Raw genomic sequence first — 18,774 nt, 5'->3', positions numbered from 1 at the left:
CCGTTGAAATAAAGAACTATTGAAAATGAGTGTGAAAAAGATGGCCATTTGGTAAACATTTTCATCTGTAACTTTTTGTCAGAATGGCTGATTTACAGATGCAATATACCATTACGTCCAATAGGCCCTTATGGTTGTAGGGATATAGAGGGAGTTTGTAGGTTCTCCAAGAACCCAAAGTACCCAGAGACAACCACTGCCCCGCACCATACAATGGTTTTTCATTGTGTACTGAGTATAGACCAATTTGTGTGGTGCAATTTTTGAAGTGAAAAATGGCTATCTAAGAAACCTATGTATTTTTGGAATGGACACAAGATATGGAGTTAAGGAGCAGTGGTTATTTTTTGTTCTCTGAAATTGTGGTTCCCCGAACTAGCATATGATTTAGATTGTGTTTTTCAAAATTTCTTAGTTCTTACACACTGGCTTACATTTGAAAGGTTTAAATGCAGCAAAATCCAATTGGTAATTACAAATGTTCTACTAGTCTATGCTCTCACATGTCTCCCGATACAAATAGTACTTGATTTTTTAGGGTAGGCCCAGTGCCCGCAACAGGAAACGGACCAAAATGCAACATGAACGCAACACATTTTTCCACTGAGCGCCACCCGTTTTTGCAATGTGCTTAGCTGAAGGTTTTGGGCCCTAGCTCAGCCAGATCCTAGAAGAACCTTGCAAACTTGTACATTTTATAAAACTAGAGTATTCCATGTTGGCGTGACTTGCATTGGTCTCAATAGTTTTTTTTTTACCCACAATCCCTTCTAAACCTCAACCTTTACTAAAAAACAAATTTTCCTCACATTTCTGTAATTGAAAGTTCTAGAATCTACAGGGAGCCGAAAACTTCCTTCCACCCAGCATTTCCCAAAGTCTACCGATAAAAATAGTATCTTACATGTGTGGGTAGGCCTAGTGCCCGCCCACTACAAGAAACATTCCACAGCAAAACATGAATACATTCGTTTTCCACTCAAAACGGACCCTTTTTTTTTTGCTAACTGGGTTTCTAAGGATTTTGAGTCCTAGCCCAGACGGCACCGAGGGGAAATCTAGCAAATCTGCACATTTTTTTAAACCAGACACTTTGGTAAATCTAGGTTGGGGGAATTGTGGGGATTCCATGAGGTTTTCTCACCCACACTGCCCTGAAAACCTCAACCTTTGCCTGAAATCATGCATTTTTCCTTACATTTTTTTGATGGAAATTTCCGGAATCCACAAAATTCCCACCAACCAGCTTTACCCCAGTTGTTCAGCTAAAAATGCAGTCCCACATGTGTAGCTGGGCCTAGTGCCTGCAGCAGGAGCGGATCAAACCAAGGTCAATGGGAGCCCTTGCAAGGGGACTCCATTAACTCCTAGGTTTGAGACGTTCCAGTCACAAGCACTAGGCACAACAACACAAGTGGCACAGTGTTTTTTTATCGGCACAAGGGGAGCAGCACTGGGTGGTAGGAATTTTGTAGAATCTGGACATTTCTTTCACGGAAATGTAATTAATATGTGATTTCAGGCAAAGTTTGAGGTTTGCTGGGCATTGTAGGTAGGAAAACCTCTTGGTATCTATGCAAGGCAGACCACCCTGGAATCCCTTGGAATGCAATAGGTCTCTCATTAGGAAAGTTTGACCTATTGGTATGGTAAATAACAATTGTTGTATTTATGTGTTGGTTTTGAAAATAGCTAAATTAATGCCTTTGTCATTTACAATGCCAATAGTTTTAACTTTCGCAAATGTGACACCTATAGCATTTGTAATGCAATATGTGTTGTATTTATGTGACTTATATGTATTGATATTACAAATAACAATGGCTTTTATTTGTTTTAATAATTAATACTTAAATAAAAGTTGTTGTAATTTATGGCAATAGCTTAAACTTTTGTGAAGATGATGTTCAGTGTATTTTATTGTGACGAAAATCCAAGAACAGAAGTGAAATATTAACATCTTTTTGTGACATTTGTAATAAAGCTTGAAATATTGAGAGAACATATTTGAACCTGTGGTTGTTGTTGAATGGTTGCACAGATTGATGCTGTAGTGGCGCTGAGTGATATTGTGGTGGTGCTGAGTGATATTGTGGTGGTGCTGAGTGATGCTGTGGCGATGCGATAGAGTTAGGGCGATAGATGGAGTGAGGGCGATAGATGGAGTGAGGGCGATGGATGGAGTGAGGGCGATGGATGGAGTGAGGGCGATGGATGGAGTGAGGGCGATGGATGGAGTGAGGGCGATGGATGGAGTGAGGGCGATGGATGGAGTGAGGGCGATGGATGGAGTGAGGGCGATGGATGGAGTGAGGGCGATGGATGGAGTGAGGGCGATGGATGGAGTGAGGGCGATGGATGGAGTGAGGGCGATGGATGGAGTGAGGGCGATGGATGGAGTGAGGGCGATGGATGGAGTGAGGGCGATGGATGGAGTGAGGGCGATGGATGGAGTGAGGGCGATGGATGGAGTGAGGGCGATGGATGGAGTGAGGGCGATGGATGGAGTGAGGGCGATGGATGGAGTGAGGGCGATGGATGGAGTGAGGGCGATGGATGGAGTGAGGGCGATGGATGGAGTGAGGGCGATGGATGGAGTGAGGGCGATGGATGGAGTGAGGGCGATGGATGGAGTGAGGGCGATGGATGGAGTGAGGGCGATGGATGGAGTGAGGGCGATGGATGGAGTGAGGGCGATGGATGGAGTGAGGGCGATGGATGGAGTGAGGGCGATGGATGGAGTGAGGGCGATGGATGGAGTGAGGGCGATGGATGGAGTGAGGGCGATGGATGGAGTGAGGGCGATGGATGGAGTGAGGGCGATGGATGGAGTGAGGGCGATGGATGGAGTGAGGGCGATGGATGGAGTGAGGGCGATGGATGGAGTGAGGGCGATGGATGGAGTGAGGGCGATGGATGGAGTGAGGGCGATGGATGGAGTGAGGGCGATGGATGGAGTGAGGGCGATGGATGGAGTGAGGGCGATGGATGGAGTGAGGGCGATGGATGGAGTGAGGGCGATGGATGGAGTGAGGGCGATGGATGGAGTGAGGGCGATGGATGGAGTGAGGGCGATGGATGGAGTGAGGGCGATGGATGGAGTGAGGGCGATGGATGGAGTGAGGGCGATGGATGGAGTGAGGGCGATGGATGGAGTGAGGGCGATGGATGGAGTGAGGGCGATGGATGGAGTGAGGGCGATGGATGGAGTGAGGGCGATGGATGGAGTGAGGGCGATGGATGGAGTGAGGGCGATGGATGGAGTGAGGGCGATGGATGGAGTGAGGGCGATGGATGGAGTGAGGGCGATGGATAGATAGTGAGGGCGTGGTTGTATGTGTGTGTGTGGTTGGGTGTTGGGTGTGGGTGTGGTGTTGTGGGTGTGTGGTGTGATGTCATGTCAGACCTGAGTGTGATGTGCTCTGCTGTGTGTCATGTGGTGTCAGACCTGACCTGAGCGTGATGTGCTCTGCTGTGTGTCATGTGGTGTCAGACCTGACCTGAGCGTGATGTGCTCTGCTGTGTGTGATGTGCTCTGCTGTGTGATGTGGTGTCAGGCATGAGCATGATGTGCTCTGCTGTGTGTCATGTGGTGTCAGACCTGACCTGAGCGTGATGTGCTCTGCTGTGTGTCATGTGGTGTCAGACCTGACCGGAGCGTGATGTGCTCTGCTGTGTGTGATGTGCTCTGCTGTGTGATGTGGTGTCAGGCATGAGCATGATGTGCTCTGCTGTGTGTCATGTGGTGTCAGACCTGACCTGAGCGTGATGTGCTCTGCTGTGTGTCATGTGGTGTCAGACCTGACCTGAGCGTGATGTGCTCTGCTGTGTGTGATGTGCTCTGCTGTGTGATGGGGTGTCAGAAATGAGCGTGATGTGCTCTGCTGTGTGTGATGTGGTGTCAGGCATGAGCATGATGTGCTCTGCTGTGTGTCATGTGGTGTCAGACCTGACCTGACCTGAGCGTGATGTGCTCTGCTGTGTGTCATGTGGTGTCAGACCTGACCTGAGCGTGATGTGCTCTGCTGTGTGTCATGTGGTGTCAGACCTGACCTGAGCGTGATGTGCTCTGCTGTGTGTCATTTGCTCTGCTGTGTGTGATGGGGTGTCAGAAATGAGCATGATGTGCTCTGCTGTGTGTGATGTGGTGTCAGGCATGAGCGTGATGTGCTCTACTGTGTGTGATGTGGTGTCCGGCATGAGCATGATGTGCTCTGCTGTGTGTCATGTGGTGTCAGACCTGACCTGAGCGTGATGTGCTCTGCTGTGTGTCATGTGGTGTCAGACCTGACCTGGGCGTGATGTGCTCTGCTGTGTGTGATGTGGTGTCAGGCCTGAGTGTGATGTGCTCTGCTGTGTGTGATGGGGTGTCAGAAATGAGCATGATGTGCTCTGCTGTGTGTGATGGGGTGTCAGGCATGAGCGTGATGTGCTCTACTGTGTGTGATGTGGTGTCAGTGACCTGAGTGTTATGTGCTATGCTGTGTTAGGTAAGTAAGAGTGAATAAACAAAGTTTTTAAATGTGTTCGCCGCTCTGCCCCTTACGGTGCCTGCCAGCTGCTGCTGAAAGGGATGGGCTAAAAGGGAGGGGGAATGCAAGGAGCACAGCTGTACCTGTGATATGATCAACACATTTTATTTAAAACTCTTTCACAGAAACCACACAGGTGTGCTGGAAAATGTAGTAAAGGGTGGGCTTTGTTATTAAAGAGCCCAAACGAACCTTTTTTCGAGTGTTTACTGCAACAACGCTCTACTATTTTGGGGATTTACAAACCAGGACGCCCAATATAAACATTGGTTTTCACGTAGCCAAAGTGGGAGAAGCAAGGTCAGAGTGACAGTCGGTGTGATCTTGGGCATGACAGCCTTCAGCGAGCAACGGGGGGCGGGGGAGCAGATTCCTTTAAAGTCTGATGCCGGCTGCAAGCAAACCATCATGAGTGCGGAGAGCGGCTCACAAGCTGCCAAATGGTGTGTTCACCCATTCACTGCCTTACTTCAAACTAAGGCAGTCTGTGATAGAATGAAGCAAATTTCATAAAATGCATAGTCGGCATGCTATGAAATAACGTTAACGAACTGCACGCATCATAACTGTCTGATCGTTTGCATCCTTGTGCACCGCCAAACACCGTGCTGGCAATGCCGCAAGGTCCAACTCATGCCACGGAAACCCCAAACGGGACCAAATGACTAGAAAGCTAGCAGCAACACACTGGTGCTGTCTCCTGTTTTCAAGTTGTTGAAGTGAAATAGTAAACAGTGACGGGTACATCACTCGGTGTGTGGTGGTTTAAGATTCACTACGATACCACCAACACAGTCCAAGAAGAAATGGACTACACAAACGAATGCACATATAAGTACAGGGTCAAAACATAAAATACAGCTTTCTTTTTGTCTCTATCATTTTATCTATTTATTAGTTGGAATGTTTGCAAATGGTGACAGTAGACCTATAGCGGCACAATAAAATTACATACGAGAAATGGCACAGGTGCGTGCACAGCAAAGAGGCAGATGAAGGGATATCGGACTCATGCAGAAATATTGGCTTACACATGAATGCAGATAACGGACTGACACATTGTTTAATGCACGTTGGACAAGCAGATACACGTGTAAACAGTACAATTCACCGGAAAGGCAGACAAGTATACATGGGTTGACAAACATAACTGTGTAGAGGAACGGACAGACCGAAGGACAGTTGGATGGACGGGCAGGCAAACAATTAGACGGATAACATAGTAAACAGTCAGACAAGCAAACACCCATAAAGATAAACATGAAAATGGTGAGATACCCGGCAGGTAAACAGACACTTGAGAGGAAAAAGAAAAACAACAAACAAATAAACGACAGACAGGTACATGAAAAGACCAGTAGTTAAAAGATTGAACAAACTGAAAGGCAGGATAAACAGGGAGCTAAAGGGATAGACACTAAAGAGGCAGAAAGAAAAAAGTGTGAAGCAGGGGGCGGGGGAGGAGAGATGGGAGACACGGCCTTGCGGCCGTGAAGTAGTGGGCGGAGGAGCGGAGCCCTTTGAAGTGAAGCTCTCGGAGGCAGGCGGCTCGGGAGCGGGGGAAAAGCGTGTGCTTGTGTTCACGTGAACTGTTTGAAATCCGCCAATGGTTTGAGAACTTATTTTGCCCACTATAATTCTCCCCTATCCATTCCTTGCGGAATGGGATAGGCGAGACCTAAAAACAGGCAAGCTTTACCGCTCCCCATGTACTTCTGTTTAAAAATGCAGTTCCTCGCCCTTCAAGTGCTGAAGAAAAACTAGACCTGGGCGGAATTTCAATTACACAGGAGTAAAGCGAGTAGTTTCGGTAATACCGCATTAGTCTTCAATGCGGAATTATTGTTAATAACATGATGACTCCTGCTTGGGTGGTAAAGGGTAATTTTGGGGGGAAATCGCACACTAAAAGCACATTTAGTGCTGGCTATTTGTGTTCTGCTGCATTTGGCGCTATTTCTTAGCCCAAAATGCATTCTCAGGCCCATTTTTGGCTAAGAAATAGTGTTAAATGCAGAATTACTCTTCTCCTGTAATTATGCGGAATCCCACCGAATTCTTGGGTAATTCGGTGTGATTACACTGCACTGAATTACACGCCTTACAACGAACCCTTAAAAAGCTCCTTTTTGGGTCCTCTCAAACCTTGGCACGTTCTTATGCTTTCATCTCCAATAGCAGAGACGCTGAAACCTCACCCATTGTGCGTGAGTCTCACACCGTTGAGCACCTCACTGTGGACGCCCATCCTTTTTAATAGAATCTCAACCCTGGCCCCGCCCACAAAGATCATGTTAAAACCTCAAGGTTGCCAGCATCCCTACAGTTTATTTCTCGTGCAGTCTGTGGCCGGAATCTCTGTGTGACCCCCACCTACACCCTGAAGGGTCTGTGAGGTTGGGCCCAACTGTCACCCTAAAATCTTACTCTTAACTCATGCTTTGTAAGGGTTTTGGAGAATGGTAGAAGGGGCGGATACCAGGGAATGTGGAATTGTTACTTTGCCTCCACCACCTACCGATAGGCATGGCCACCGGGATGATGGTATTGTGCAGCAGCAGCAATTTTTGAATTTTTATACATTTGCCACATAATCAATCAACCGCTGCAAAATCTGCAGATTTTAACAAAAAAAATGTTTCTAGCTCAAACGGTTCAAAAGTTATACAAATACAGTGACTCGTGTTGTTGCGCAGTGGAAGGTCACTGGCACAGTTTGACTGCCCACTTTTCTGTTGGGTGTTAAAGTGGACCTACAGGGATGCAGCTAACACCCAGCTAGTAATAACACGTTTTAAATTGACAAAATAATGAAGTAATACTATCACAATTGTACCTTTTCTTGCTACATAATTTACTCAACCCTGCCACATAATTCCAGCGGCCCTGCCTACATGTAGGTGGGTGCTGGAATCAAAGTAACACATGTGTTGTACATTTTAGTAAACAGATTAAGGCTGGTGTGGGGCAAGTAGTAAAGGGGAGGGCGGTGAACTAGAGGTGGGTGGGTACGGGGTGGGCATAAGAGGCGGGTGGGGTGAACAGGCACTTAGTGGATGGAGAATGGGCAGGAGTGTGGTGAATGGGCAGGACTGCAGAGCAGTGGATGGAAAAGAGAGTGGAGAATGAGTAAGAGGGCAGATAATGGAATAGAGCCAAAAATCAGAAATACGCATCAGAGTGGAGAATGGGAAGGAAATCTGGCGATGGGCAGGGGGTAGGAGAATGGGCAGTTAGTGGATGGACTATGGGTGGGGGAGTGGACAGAAGCAGCTGAGTGGAGAACGGGCAGGACAGCAGAGAATGGCGGTAGAGCAGTGATGGACAGGAGAGTGGATAAGGTGTGGGAAGGTGGTGAATGGGCAGGAGAGGGGTGAATGGGCAGGAAAGCAGTGAATGGGCATAGGAGCGGTGAATGGGCAGGAGAGGGGATAATGGGCAGTAGAGTGGTGACTGGGCAGGAGAGCGGTGAATGGGCAGGAGAGCGGTGAATGGGCAGGAGAGCGGTGACGGGGCAGAAGAGCAGTAAATGGGCAAGATAACAGTGAATGGTCAGGAGAGCGGTGACTGGGCAGAAGAGCGGTGAATGGGCAAGATAGCAGTGAATGATCAGGAGAGGGGGAATGGGCAGGAGAGAAATTAATGAGCAAGACAGGGGTAAATGGGCAGGAGAGAAATGAATGAGCATGAGAGGGGAGAATGGGCAGGAGAGGAGAGAATGGGCAGTAGAGCGGTGAATGGGCAGGAGATCAGTGACTGGGCAGGCGAGGGGTGAATGGGCAGGAGAGGGGTTAATGGGCAGGCGAGGGGTGAATGGGCAGGCGAGGGGTGAATGGGCAGGCGAGGGGTGAATGGGCAGGCGAGGGGTGAATGGGCAGGCGAGGGGTGAATGGGCAGGCGAGGGGTGAATGGGCAGGCGAGGGGTGAATGGGCAGGCGAGGGGTGAATGGACAAAAGAGGGGTGAATGGGCAGGACAGCGGTGATGGGCAGGAGAGGAGAGAATGGGCAGGAGAGCGGTGAATGGGCAGGAGAGCGGTGAATGGGCAGGAGAGCGGTGAATGGGCAGGAGAGGGGTGACTGGGCAGGAGAGGGGTGACTGGGCAGGAGAGGGGTGACTGGGCAGGAGAGCGGTGACTGGGCAGGAGAGCGGTGACTGGGCAGGAGAGCGGTGACTGGGCAGGAGAGCGGTGACTGGGCAGGACAGGGGTGACTGGGCAGGAGAGGGGTGAATGGCAGGAGAGTGGATAAGGGGTGGAAAGGGGTGAATGAGGAGTTACTGAAATTAGGGCGGAGATAGAAATAAGTTTGTTGAAGGTGGATCCGGGGTTTGCAGCGCCCTCTGCCGAGAGGGGGCGGCGTGCCGGTGGGGAAGGGACACCTGGGCCCGAGGAGGCAGTGGGGGCTGCAGGTAGGAGAGGGCACTGTGCTGGAGTGGAGGTGGGGGAGGGGTGTGAAGGTCGGCAGAGGGGGCAGGGTTCGAGCAGAGGTGAGAGTGGAGGAGGGGCTGTTAACAGGCTAGAGACCGAGGGCAGGAGGGGGGCTACGAGAGCATAGGGGCGAATAAAGCAGAGGGCGGACAGACGGCAGCCGCACCCCATGGCAGGTGAGGGGCAGTTACTGCTTAACGGGGGCCTGGTGCTGCCAGACAGGGGACAGTAGGGTGACGGAGCCCCCATGGAGAGCGCAACGCACCCAAGGCACGTGTAAAGCGCACAGACTGCCAAGGCCTCGGCCTCTCGGCGCTGCACCTCGCCTCAAGCCTGTCCACCCTTAATGCTTCGAATCAACAGCTGGACACGGCACTGGGCGAGGCACTGGATGAATGGATACATTGATCGACGAATGGACAGCGAGCGGCGCAGGAGGCCGAATCAAAGCGAAGGAGGCCACGAGTCATCCATTATCACCACTACCTGTGGAGCTTCGATATGAAGAACGGAAACCGCTTTTTTATCTGGAAAGATGAAGTGAACGAACCCTGGAAGCAAGTGCTTCGAGGCGCATCGTGCAGGGTCAGGGATTAACACACACGAGCGCAAGCCGTGCCCGCAGCCGCCCCCGTGACCTCCTCCGCACAGCCCTGTGTCATATGCTTGATAACGTGTGTGGTAGTGTGAGGAGCTGTGAAGTACACATTAAGTCTGTGTCACGCACACCCACAGGGTACAAATGGAGCGCCGAGGTTTAAGGCACGTGCGCTCACATCACACCAACCCTCGCCAGGGCCAAGCTTCAGACGTGTGTTACATGTTATGAACATGGATACTTTCAAGGAGGGGGCAGCGAGGTACATGCCACGCGGACTGGCATTGCACGGGCAGTTGTGCCCGCTGCTTGCACGTGCATCTGTTGTGACCAGCTGAGGATGCGTTTGCATGTGTAGGCGCGCGCGTGTGCTGGATGTTCATACAGTGCACTGCCAAAGTCTGTGCAAGACGATATCTCGGTGATGCGATTAATAGCGTTTCGTGACACATCAGTTTTACGGTCAGTCTATTCGGCCTCTCCCTCCTCACACCGCTGAGGTCACGGTGTTTTCCACAGTGGGAAAACGGAATTAAATTAATAAAGCAATAAAGCAGAGAGTCTTCTTAGTTAGCACACAGGAGACGCCTGCCCTGAAAAAAAATCAAGGGCAAACTTTTTTCAAAATAAACTCTTAGGTGGTGCTGCGGCTCTACACAAACATAACGCATCCCTCAGAGCCCACGACTGTTCCCATTACTGTGACGAGGAAGATGACCCAGCGGGCAAAAATATCCGAGGGCAGGCAGAGTTGCTGCTTGGGAAACAAGTTTAATACACTGGGAGGGGGAGGAGAAATGCGAGACACGGCCTGGCGGCCGTGAAAGTACCGCCGGCTGTGGGCAGTGAATAATTAGGGAAGGAGAAATGCCTGAGGCCGAGCGCACGCTGGGGGAAGCTTCAGGGGAAGCAACGGATGGCTGGCTTTGATGTGGTGATGCCAGGCAGGCAGGCGGTTAGAAGCGCGTGCACAGGACACATGCACTTCTGGAAATCCACATTTTTTGAGAGATTAGTTTAGCTCTTAGTTTAGCCCCAATAGGTTTCGAGTTATAAATAACTCGACCTAAAAAGGGACTCAACCACCTTCGCAGACCATGAGCGCCATCTTGGAATGTAGTAGCGCATTATCACGACATATAGCCACAGTGCACAATAGCATACAATTTGAGCTAATGTTCTAGCGTATTGTAGCTGACAATCGACACATCCAAATCTGTTAAGGTGTAAAACTTTCTTGCCGTGGATCGGCTCTTATCCTTACATATTTCACATGTAGGGAATGACTAACCACCCCAAATAACCTCCTTTAACCTCACTTTAAGCACCCTTTTCCCTGTGCATCAGTTATATAAACCAGGTGCATTCACGACCAAATTATTAACGTACCAACTTCCTGGTGTCACGAACACCGAAGAAGGCTTGACGCCGAAACGCGTCTGTTCAACCTGCAATAAAGAAGTTTACGAAAGCGTCCCCCTGTGAGTGCGGTTAATTTTGCAACAATACGCAGAATTTGAGCTTTATATTATATATTCCTGCCGTACAGTGGTCTTTCAAGAGGCAGAAAGACTGATGCCCCATGGGTGAGGGAGTGTTCAGGGAATCTGCCCCCCGGGGAGGCAGAAAGACTGGCCCATTGTTTTGGGCAGCCCCTTTTCCCTGGTGTGTACTGGGTGAATCCCTGCCTGTGGATTGATCTCCTGTGTCGATCCACAAGCAGGGATACAATGGGCATAGGTAGCATTGAAAATGGGAGATTCTCCCCTTCCTAACAATACTTTTTCCAAACGAATCAGTGCTCAGGGCTGAGATATGCCCCAAGCACAGATTCAGTGAAAGTAAAACTAGCCTACCGGCTCGTTTTCATTTAATTTTCCTGTAATGACCGTCAGCACGACCAACGAGCTGATTGTCATTACAGAAAAAAAACAATCAGTTTTGCTCGGGAAGCCCTCCAATCAGCCTGATGTAAAAAAAAAAATAAAATCAAAACTTAAATAAAGGACTCCTTCTGGTGAAGAGCAACAGAGGAGCCTTTACATACCTCCACAAAGTGGGCCAATGGCCGACACATGCATTGGGGATGTAGTGCGGATGTCGGTCATTTGCCGACACCCGCACTTAAAAGGTTAATAGCAGGCTACTATGAAACGGACTGCTAGATGTTTCCTTGCTCATTAACCACCACATGCGATTCGGAACATAGATTTTAATTAATGGTTGTAGCTCCTGCTCTCTCCCCAACCCCCTCCACCCCGACTTCTGAGGATCCTAAATGCCTCACAGAAATGTCTCTGATTTTTTATTTAAATCTCAATCTATCTTGACTGTACAGCTCTCTATTGTTACGAGTCATTCAATGTGTAGATAGTGGGTTTTGCTATAGGCAGTATGTTGTTTCATCCCGCTTCTTATGGAGTGCTTACATATGAATGAATAAAGAACAATTTAAAATGTTGATGCCACACTGAATCATCATCCTTCACGTTATTTATCTGCTAGATAAAGGAATTTCATACAGAAAGGATTTGTTTTTTTTATTTTTTCACTATATAAGCCTTTATTTAAATACTTTAATCAGGACTCCTAAGGCAAGCAATACCTTTTGTCTTTCAGTGCTTTCCTTTCTAGCTTAATCACTGAAAAGTTGTAAGACAATCACCTGTTATGCTTCATAAATCTACAAAAATACATCTCTTTTGCCATGTCCATTTAGCTGCCAAAACTGTTGCAAACTATATCATGTAAAATATTTGCCTGTGAATAATAAGATTTTGCCTACACAAAGAAACATATTCCTTCCCTGATGGATGATCTTTCCCCTGGGCAAACGGTTTAAAACTCTGCAACCTTCTTAAATCACAATATTTATTACTTTTTAGATTTGTTTATGTCTGGGACACAACATCCAGGAGAATTCTATACAAGCTACCAGGGCATGCTGGCTCAGTGAATGAGGTGGCCTTTCATCCAGATGAGCCCATAGGTAAGAGACTCTTTTCTTTCAGCTGTACATGTTAACTTGCATTGTTTGTTACTCCAAAGGGCCATGAGTGTTTAAGGCAAGCAAGCAGGAGTGTTCCGTGACCTGAGCCTGAACTTGATAGTTCAAGAAATATTTTCGCTAGGGTCTGTGTTAAAAATAAGAAAAACACTTCTCGTAAGAAGAGTGCCCAGAGTCTTAACCCTTTATGGTTAATGAAAGGGAACTGCTGAACTTTTCCAAATGTAGCTTTTTATGCTACAAGATCGATCTCTGCTCCAGGCGAGTAAACGTAAAGGCATTGACATTTTTTATTTTAATTCCAAAGGTAGTTTTCTTGTTTAAAAAGTCAACATGAAAATAGAAATAATGTAGTAAAAAATATGTGAACATGATAGAAGCAAACACATAGAGGTCTGGCGGTTCCCCTTTAGATTCCCGCTGCACTGGTCAGAACACTCCATACCTTATCAGGGCATCCTACTAGCCCCAACTATACCTAAGGCTCTAGCACTAAATTATGGAGCACTCATGGACCAGACAGCTAAGGCCCTTGATGGATGGACCAGCCTGAAACTGGTGTGGTTTGGACGCATTGCAGCAGTTAAGATGACAGTGCTCTCCCGCATCCTTTACATCTTTTAGACACTGCCGCTGGGCCCCACCCCCGAAGGCTCTCCGTGCGTTGCAACTTGCAATCAATTAATATATGTATGGGAGGGGGAAAAACCAAGATTGCTTATCGCTCATCTGACTCCACCTTAGGACGGACTAGGGCTACCACTGATCCATAGATACCTACAGGCAGCACACCTCCGCTATATAGTTGAATGGAACCGTCCTCTCTCTGAGAAATACTGATCCTTTATGGACTAAACAATGACTGGAGTACATATCTAGCTGGAAGGCTGGCTTCCACGTAAACACAGGGCATGGGGATTACACTCCTCCCCGGTAACCTCATCAACTATGAAAGTATGGGACGCAGTAGCCGGAAAGAAGGGCCTAACAACATTCCCCTCCCCGCTGTCCTCAATAGTAGACAACCCCGACTTCCCCCTGGGTTGTTGCTCGGAGGTGGTTCATTGATGGAGAGAACAAGGATGCAAAAGGGTTGGTTCCTTATTTGACCCCAGTGGGATTATTCCTTTTGAGCATTTGAAGCAGGAGTATGCTCTCCCACAGTCTGATGCCTTCAGCTACCTCCAGGTATGTCACTGGATCACTTCTCCGGAATTCCATGTGGCAGCTTCACGACCACTAACTGTCTTTGAAACGTGGTTAATGCGCAAAAACGACGACAAACACCTCGTCTCTGAGCTATATGCAATGCTTTCCACCGGTAGGAAGGGAGGGCGAACCAAAGGACCGCTTTGTTGGGAGGAAGAGGTGGGTAGAGCACTCTCAAATAAAGAATGGGCAGACATACACTATAGGGCATTCCACACAGTGCACAACACTGCAGGGACGGAATAGGCCTACAAAGTGATAACATATTGGTACTACACCCCACCCTGCATTCATAGCTGGGATAAAGTTCGCTCGGAGAAATGCTGGAGGGGGTGTGGCCTAATGGGCTCTCTGGTACACTTACTATGGCATTGCCCAAGACTGGTTCGCTTTTGGGAGCTAGTACTGGACGATATAGACAAAGCGTTCAACACCACACTTTCATGTTTCCCAGCATATACTTTATTGGGGCTGCCGAACCCTCCGACTTTCCCGCTACTCTTCCTAAGGGGAAGACCACTTTAGCACTGCTGGCAACGCGTCCGGTAATCTTAGCCTGCTGGGGCACCACTAATATAACAGACCACACGGCATGGCTACACAAACTATGGTTAATACTAGCCATGGAACGCATGTCCTTAGTGGTGGAGCACAAGGTGGAGACCTACGCCGACCTTTGGGCCCTATTTCTTCAGAGCCTCTCGACAGACCTATGAGAGGTCACATGTCGCAAATACTTACAAATATTGTGACTCCTGTCAGGCAGCGGGGTAGTGGCTGTGTCAATCACAGAGATAGTGTTGAAGGACCAACAAGCGTCCTAATCGGCGTACACTCTCTATATGACTTGGAGAGATAGATGACTGGTGCAGGAACACATGGGCTGTTGGTTTCTCCAGGGGTTGCTCTGTTGTTTTCCTGGGATGTTTTGTTGTGTTACTTTTGATGAACATGATCCTAATATTTCTGCCAGCCTCCGGGTTGTAGGTGCAAAGCTGTGTAGAACTGCACCCCTGGTTAAACGCTGCCGACCATTGGTTGTAGGCACTCCGTTGTGTAAATGAAGCTATGGATCTCATTGAATAAATAGAATGGTTCCAAATTTTTATATATTTTAAACATGTAGGAGCAATTGTTTCAACTGTTTCACAAAAATACACTATTTTCAATGTGCATCAAAAGAAATGTCGAAACAACAACAAATACATAGCATGTTGGAATTGGCTTGTCACTACTGCATAGAAGAAAGTGATGTGTACTAGAACTGCTACTCCTCTCTCTGCACTGAATTTCCAGCAGTGACTTTTTGATACAACTGTGGTCTCTGGTGCAGGTTTCAAATACATAAATCTAAAATTTGAATAGTGATGGAGAACTCTGAATCAGAGCTCCACTCTCTGCAGTAGCTTTGTCTTGGCAAGTAATTTTGAGTTCGGAAGCTTCCCTTACTTTCCCACGATGAGAAATTTGGTGAGCAATTTCTACCCTCCCAATATTTTCAGTACAGCTTTATATTAGCTTCTGATCCTGACCAAACAGGTGTATTGAATGTAATTATCACCAGAGGTAAATGTCAGTCCTTCATTGTTTTCTGTTAGCAGATTTTAATCTCATAGCAAATATGTTCTTTGTGGGTAAGGAAGTACGTCTGCAGTGAACAGAGTTGTAAATTTACTAAGGAAAATAGCAAAACTTTAACAATATATTTTCTTATTTGCCCGACATTCCAATTGTTTTGCGAAAGCACTTCTATGACTTGCTCCATTGGGTGAGGTGGGGCACCATTCCCCCAAAGTCTTCGTCTTTTGTCTCTGCAAGACCTTGCCGGGTGGGATGTAACAACTGGTGTGGTAGAGAAGCATGATTTGCCCCTAATCGTAATCCAAGGAAAGATTCAGTATGGTGATGTCCCCCTTACTGACATACGCCTTTAGACATTTCAAACCTCCTGATTGTCTGTGGGGTTGCATCATAATTTGCGTTTAGTAAAAACTCATTAACTCTACCTAATGTTTTCCTTCTATTCCTGCAGTGGTCTCCGCATCTAGTGACAAAAGATTGTACATGGGAGAAATCCTCTGAGCAAGCGGGAATAAAAGACTTCATGGACACTTCTACGTACAGAACTTCTGCTCATCCATCGAGGAAATCTCAGCAAAGACTCAGTCAAAAAGGGGAAACTTTACCTTGCACGGCTGGTTTCACCTCTTTCTTGTTGCCGACAGAGCTGCTGAAGAAGAGTCAGTCTTCAAGTTGGACATTCTATGGACGTATTGAGTGGAGGAAAGGAATGAATGCTCTTTGCCAGTTTATGAAAGACTGATGGATTCTATTTTTTCTAGAAAGTTGGATATCTATTGAAAGCGGACACCATTTTTCAAACGTGGTATAGAATTTTAATTTAATTATTGGAAATTATTGTTTGTCCTCCCTCCCCTACTTTATATTGAAAGTAAATGGAAAACTTTTTACAAGATGCATGTGGCTGCTTTTCTTTATAATTCTCATCATCATCAGCTTGTTTAACATCTATATAATCCCCCTGATCCAGGCCCTCAGAAACCAACAAATAACGGTGTTCAACTATGCAGATGATTTGCAGTTGATCTTCTCAATTGACAATTCTGAAGCATCAATTTCCACCTTCCAGACTACTATGAGATTCATCCAAACTTGGATGGACCAGAACCATTTAAAATTGAATCCAGGAAAAACCGAGCTGGTCCTCACTGGAGACAGTGCCAGGCACTGGGGCCCACACTTCTGGCCGTCGGACCTAGGCCAAGCTCCTACCCCCTCCCCCTCGGCAAAGACATTTGGAGTCACCCTGAATAGTGATCTCTCACTAAAAATACAAGAGGGCCAGGTGGTCTCTAAGTGTTTTTTCCAACTGCGGAAAATTCGGAAAGTGCGACGACTTTTAACACCAGAAGCCATTACTCGGGTAGTAATTGCGACCGTGATCTCCCACCTGGATTACGCAAACTCTGTCTACCTGGGCCTACAGCTTTTTCTTCTGAAACATCTTCATCTTCTGAAACAGAATTATGCGGCTAGACTGATTTTGAATCGTCCTGGATGGATACCTGCCTCCCCTCTACTGAGGCAACTCCATTGGCTCCCAGTGGCTCAGCGATGCACTTTCAAGACAGGGTGCATAATTTTTAAATCTCTTCACTGTAAGAGCCCAAAGTTCATAGACAAACTCATCACCAAGTATGTCCCGTCCGGAATTTGCGCTCTGCCCACCTGGACCTGTTACTGATACCATTGTTCAGCCGTAAACGCTTTGGAGGCTGCAGATTCGGTACCTTGGCTCCCCGTGTGTGGAACACTTTTCCTTTGGAAATGCGGTCTTGTCGGGACTTGCTTACATTCAGGAAAGCATTAAAAACCTGGCTTTATATTCAAGCATATCAATAGAATCCCGGATTCCACTTGTTCAAGTATTCCTCTGTCTGTCAGCGCCAAGAAACCAATTGGTGTTAGCGCGCTTTATAAATCATTTTTTAACATAACATAACATCAGAATAACCTTATTAAAATGTCAGAGACAATCCTAAAAGTACGTAGTAAAATGCAGACAGACTTATCACAGTCAAAAATGTTAAAGCATAGTATACAGCTGATTTATTTTAAAGGATTCCGCCCAAAACAGACTTCATCATTTATCAATTGCAAGGATCATAAAGCTACTCTGCATTTTGTAAATTTATATTTTCTTGAAAAAAGTAATTACATATTTTTGGTATATACTTCATAGTACCTAAAAGAAAAAAAAAGTAAAATGGGAAAGAGACTGCTCCGAAACAAACACAGACACTATATTGTCCTATGGGAAAGCATAAACGATATTGGATCGTACCGGCCTTAAATATAAATACAATAGCGGTCCGTAACCAATAATTAAAGAAAGAAATTAATTATAAGAGCAAAGATTCGGTATTGTGAGTGCGCTACAGTACTGATAATTCATATCCAAAACAGTTCTTAAAGAGCTTATGTACTCAATTCACAATTTAAGAAGTACATACATACAAAGTGACCACAATAGAGAAAGCGCCAAGGTAATTGATTGCAATACTTTTGCTTAGTTTATTTACACAAATTTATACACATTTTAGAGCATGTAAAACGGTTGCCAAGAAGGTAAGAAGGAAAAAGAATAGTAGTGGTGAATTAGAAAAGTATACATCAAAAGGAAAAGTACAAAAATAATCGGAAATTTTAATAAACTGGTACTATCATCCAGTCATACAAGGCCTGTCCAATACACGCTACAATGCATATTCATGGATCAGATTCGGGGAAAGGCGGTACAGGTCTACAGAGTGGAGAGGCGTCGACGTTTCGACTCGACTTGTGCTGCAAGGGTAATTTACAACCTCAGCGGCGAGTCTTCTTCAGGACAAGAAGGGTCGGGGGGCAACCTAATCCTGTTGCCGGAGTGGCTAAACAGGATGAATACGAAATAGTGCAGCTGGGTGTTCAAAATTCTTCCAATGCTGCTAAGGTTATTACGTGTGGTTATCCAACATCATTTTGAATACACCATGGATACAATCCTACGGTGAGGGGAGCTACAATCCTCCGGTCTGCGTCTGCTCACGAGTGGCAACCGTTTTAAATGCTCTAAAATGTGTATAAATTTGTGTAAATAAACTAGGCAAAAGTATTGCAATCAATTGCCTTGGCGCTTTCTCTATTGTGGTCACTTTGTATGTACTTACTCCTTAAATTGTGAATTGAGTACATAAGCTCTTTAAGAACTGTTTTGGATATGAATTATCAGTATTGTAGCGCACTCACTATACCGAATCTTTGCTCTTATAATTAAGTTTTTTTCTTTAATTATTGGTTACGGACCGCTATTATATTCCCGTATTGCACCCAGGTCCGGTTGACTTTTGGGTTACCCCGTTAATTGTAACAACTTAAATATAAATAGCAAGGCCCTCTTCCAGTGGCTTGTCACCAGAGTCAAATAAGGTACAATACAA

The 18,774-nt window shown here is 46.6% G+C and overlaps 1 protein-coding gene across 1 annotated transcript in view; it reads left to right on the top strand.

Moving 5' to 3' along the window:
* SNRNP40 (small nuclear ribonucleoprotein U5 subunit 40) overlaps positions 1 to 16,248 on the top strand; it is a 92,832-nt gene extending 76,584 nt beyond the window's left edge. Inside the window, exons 9-10 of the mRNA XM_086956850.1 lie at positions 12,444 to 12,547; positions 15,807 to 16,248. Of these exons, the coding sequence (XP_086812976.1) occupies positions 12,444 to 12,547; positions 15,807 to 15,856 (154 nt within the window). The 3' untranslated portion in view covers positions 15,857 to 16,248. The remainder of the gene's footprint in view (positions 1 to 12,443; positions 12,548 to 15,806) is intronic.
* Positions 16,249 to 18,774: the final 2,526 nt, after the last annotated feature.

The sequence above is a fragment of the Lissotriton vulgaris genome, chromosome 2_1 (genome assembly GCF_964263255.1).
Source record: "Lissotriton vulgaris chromosome 2_1, aLisVul1.2, whole genome shotgun sequence".
NCBI lineage: Eukaryota > Metazoa > Chordata > Amphibia > Caudata > Salamandridae > Lissotriton > Lissotriton vulgaris.
Note: the sequence above shows the minus strand (reverse complement) of the source record. Positions and strands in the feature narration are given on the sequence as shown.